Here is a 4,060-nt window from a genome sequence, read left to right as displayed (position 1 = left end):
GCCCTGGAATTAAAGATGGCTGATACCTTGTCTGGTTTTATGTGAGTTCTGCAGATTTGAACTCAGGTCCTCAAATTTGCAGTAAAAGAACTTTACCCGCTGAGCCAACTCTCCCTGGCTCAGTGTTGATCACTTGGAAACGCCAGAACAGATAAGAAAACTCACATATCTACAAAAGACTTAGACGGAGGCCTCCCAGGTCGGGAAAGGGTTCTTCATTGCACATTTAATAGCTCATGCAGCACTTGGTGACATAAATAGGGGATGGAGGAACATGTCCACAGAATCCACAGATAGTCCACAGTGCAGGCAGGACACACACAGCCAGGGCCACACAGGGAGGAGCTGATGGCCAGCCGGAAGGCTCACCTCCCTAGACGTGCACAGTGGGGGCAAGAAAAGATTGATCACCCTGTCTCATGACATGCCAGTTACCCAGGAGACACTAAGCAGTTGTGGACACTCATGTGGCCCTCAGGCCTGCTGGCTCATATCACACTGCACTGGTGGTTTAGTATGTGGGGTTAAGCCTGGTTTCAGCTCATCTTCCCCTCACGAAAGGGAGCAGAGAGGAGACTCAGGGAAGAGATGCTTGGGGTTCAGGGGCAGGGACTCGGGCTTTACACAATGAATCCGGGGAAGGCTCAGCACCCACAGCTTTAACCAGCAAGTCAGAGTTCCTTGCTGTCCCTCGGGATCTCCAATAGGCAGGTTGACAGAGCCGTGACTCCTAGCCTCCAGGAGATGGGGACTCAGCCCAGACTCAAAACCATTTGGAAAGCCCCCGCATCACCATGCTTCCTGCCCAATCTGGGCGCCCAGCCAGTGAGGGGGTCACAGGTTTGGCCAACTGTCCTGACATGAGCTCAGGGTGCCCTGCCTATCCGGAAATGAACTTTCCAAAAGCCATGAGGGCAAGTGACTAGTTTAAGATACTACCTCCTGACTTTCTGTGGTCAGTTAGGAGGCTGGAACCTACTTAGGCCCGTCTTTCTGAGAGTTAGGGTAGTGAGCAGGGACCAAGAATGTCTTTCCTCACCCTCTGTTTCTGCTCTCAAACCTGAGTGTCCATTTGAGGACACCTCCCTTTGACACATCTGTCCTACACACCTGGGAGAATCTGACAGGGACCAGGGACAGTGTCCTAACTTTCAGCCCTGGGGGAAAGCTGCAAGGGTAGCTGTAGTCCCTCTGTCTTGAGACCTGGCAGGACACAGAGCCAGTTCAAGTATGGGGACCAAATAAGAATTCCCAAAGACTTGAAGAGGGGATAGGATGGCCCCAAAATAAGGTTGTAGGGTCACTGTGGGGGAGGCAGCTGTCACTTCCCTGGTCTGGGGATGCAGTTGTTGCTTGCCCTTACTTTTTAAAATGCACAAGATGGTTATTTATTCAAAAGTGAGTCCAGAGAAGGGAGCGGCTCCATGCCAGGCACCAGCCCCACCTCGCTGCTAACCAGCAGCTCCCAGGCCCCCAGCATGGGGAATGGGTCACTGGGCCACAATGGGAACCCCCACAAGGGTACAGGTGCAGTGCAAGCTCAGACAGTGAGGGAGATGAAGCTGTTGTAACGCTGGATGTTTCTTTTCAGGATTTCGGAGCAGGGGCCGAGGACGCGTTCGAAACGAGGCCGGTCCAACTTCACACACTTGAGAGGACCCCGGGCCACCACAGTGGCTGCACGGGGTCGGTTCAGCAGCAATGCAATCTCCCCTGGAGGGACGAGAGGAGAAAGTCAAGATACAGAACGGGCTTCCTTCCCAGTGGGATGACAGGTGAACCCGCATTTTCGTCCTTCTCTTCTTGTTTCCTTGAGACAGGGTCCCCTACCTCCCAGGCTGTCTTAGAACTCGCTCACTATTCAGCTGAAGATGACTTTGAACTTCTGATCCTCTTGTCCCCTCCTGAGTGCTGGGGATTTCAAGCTGCACTACCACACCTGGTTACTCAGTGCTGGCATTCAACCCATGCATCTTTAGCCTTGATCTTGAATTACAAATGCAATTTGTGTACATGTGTGCGTGTGTGCGTGTCTGTGTCTGTCTGTCTGTCTCTGTCTATGTGTGTTTACCTGGAGACTGAACACAGTCTCATGCATGTTGCCCAAGCATGCTACCACTGAGATATAGCCTAAGCCCTTTAAAAATTATTATTTTTTTTAAATTTTGAGACAGAATCTCAATAAGCTGCCTAGGATAGGCCACGAACTGCCATCTTCCTGCCTCAGCATTCCTATAGCTAGGATGGCAAGCACTGCATAAGTCAGTCTGGTAAATTCTTCCCTAGTTTAAGCATGGCCTGTGAAATACTGGGAATATTTTATATAAGCTAACAAATTAGGGACTGGGGATGTTGCTCATTGGTAGAGCACTTGCCAAGCATGCACAGAGCCCTGGGCTCCATCCCAGCTCTGCATAAACCAGGCATGGGGAATCAAGCCTGTGAATCCAGCACTCAGGACGTAGAGGCAGGAGGGTGAAACATTCAAGGTCATCTCCAGCTACACACCGAGTTTGCCTGGCTTACACGAGACCGTTTCTGCACTCCCCCCCCACACCAGGAAAAACTGTGTTATTTCTCTGAAATGCAAGCTGAGTTAATATTGTCCTGTGATCTGCCTAGCAGCCCCGCATGCAGGAGACACTGTGATATGGCCCAGGCCTCCTCCTGACCTAGTTCCAGTTGTGAGAATGGTCTGTATCAACTCAGGACCCTCTTCCTCAGCAGCTACACGAGTGAACCGCTTATGGTGGTGAACCTCTCACCAGGGCTCCGCTCTCCCCAAGAACAGCAGCTGGCCCCCAGGGCTGTCAGTCTTGTGGTCTCAGATCAGTCCTGGACCTCAGGGTGAGGGGGCTCCATCTGAGGCCTCTCTCACACCTGCCTGTGGCTTCCCTAACCCTCCAGAGTCACCCTGAGGCTTCACGAAACCTCATGCAGCTCCCGACCCAGGGCCCCAAATGAGATGCCCTATATTGACTGGGGAACTCCAACTCACCAAAGTAGTCAGAGGGTCCAAGGCGCCCCACTTCCACATACTCCTCATTGGGGGATCGTCGCTGGAGGACCGAAGCAGTACCCTGTGGGAGAGGAGACAGGCAGACATCAACCAAGCATGTAGGTCAGTTGTTAGGAGGGCATGTTGGACGCTGCTTGTTGGGGTACATCACACTTGGGGAATCGCTTGCTTTGGTGGGCATGTGTTGGAGGGTCATGTGGAGAGTCTGCAGTAGGAGTCACTCCCTGTTTGTCCCTTCTTCCTGGATCTCTTCCTCCATGCGGCCATAGCTTCTTCTATGCGGGCTTTTCCCTCCTCTTTTTGGGTCCTTCAGGCCTTCAGGGAGGCAGACCCCCTTGAGAGCTGAGCTCTGAGTTGCTGTGGCTTACTAATGCCTCCTCCCAGACACCTATAGGACTAGAGGTTCCTGTCTGAACCCTATTTTTACTGACACAAGAGAAGCTTCCCCAAATGGGGACCTACCCAGCACTTCCCCCAGAGGCCTTGGTAGTGACTGTGAGGATGGCCCCAAGGGTGCCAGTGCCTTGTCACTATGCTGAGAGCTGACCTTGGGCTGCAGCCTAAGGACAATGAGCTGTCCCGCCACATTGGGGGGGGCCTCCAGGGAGGCAGGGAGGAGCATGGTCTCAGGGTCACACACCTGCTGAGCTATGCAGCCCCTCCTTACTCCCAAGAGGGCAGTGGGTCTACAGATGAAGCTGGCTCAATGATTAACAGGGCAGCTGCAGTAGGTCACTGGCCTCTGGGAACATTAAAGACAAGGCCGGGGCACCCGGGACATCTTGGCAGCCAAATGCCTCCTATCCTCATGCACGCTACTCCTGAGATGGGCAGCGCACATGGTTGGACCTTGGCTCCTTCTGGGCTAAGCCTCCCAGAGTCGGTATCCCCACTTGCCACCTCCAGGGCCTCAGGAAGATGGAGAATGGCTTTCAACATCGCCAGTCACTCCCGGTAAGAACTGCAGAGCTGAGCCAGCTGTGGTGATTCACACCTAGATCTAGGAAGCTGAGGCGGGGGGGGGGGGGGGGGGGGGGGGGG

At 53.5% G+C, this 4,060-nt stretch overlaps 1 protein-coding gene across 3 annotated transcripts in view; it reads right to left on the bottom strand.

Annotated features, from left to right (window-relative positions):
- Positions 1–206: 206 nt before the first annotated feature.
- The window catches only part of Prkar1b (protein kinase cAMP-dependent type I regulatory subunit beta), a 118,439-nt gene continuing 114,585 nt past the window's right edge, over positions 207–4,060 (bottom strand). For all 3 annotated transcript variants that reach the window (XM_050163254.1, XM_050163253.1, XM_050163256.1), the window contains 2 exons: positions 2,999–3,080; positions 207–1,713 (listed from right to left, as the gene is read on the bottom strand). In XM_050163254.1, the coding sequence (XP_050019211.1) occupies positions 1,541–1,713; positions 2,999–3,080 (255 nt within the window). In that variant the 3' untranslated portion in view covers positions 207–1,540. The remainder of the gene's footprint in view (positions 1,714–2,998; positions 3,081–4,060) is intronic.

Source organism: Alexandromys fortis, unplaced genomic scaffold (genome assembly GCF_014885135.2).
Source record: "Alexandromys fortis isolate MF-2015 unplaced genomic scaffold, M_Fortis_MF-2015_v1.1 scaffold_144, whole genome shotgun sequence".
Classification (NCBI taxonomy): Eukaryota; Metazoa; Chordata; class Mammalia; order Rodentia; family Cricetidae; genus Alexandromys; species Alexandromys fortis.
This window is presented reverse-complemented; position numbering and strand designations above follow the sequence as displayed.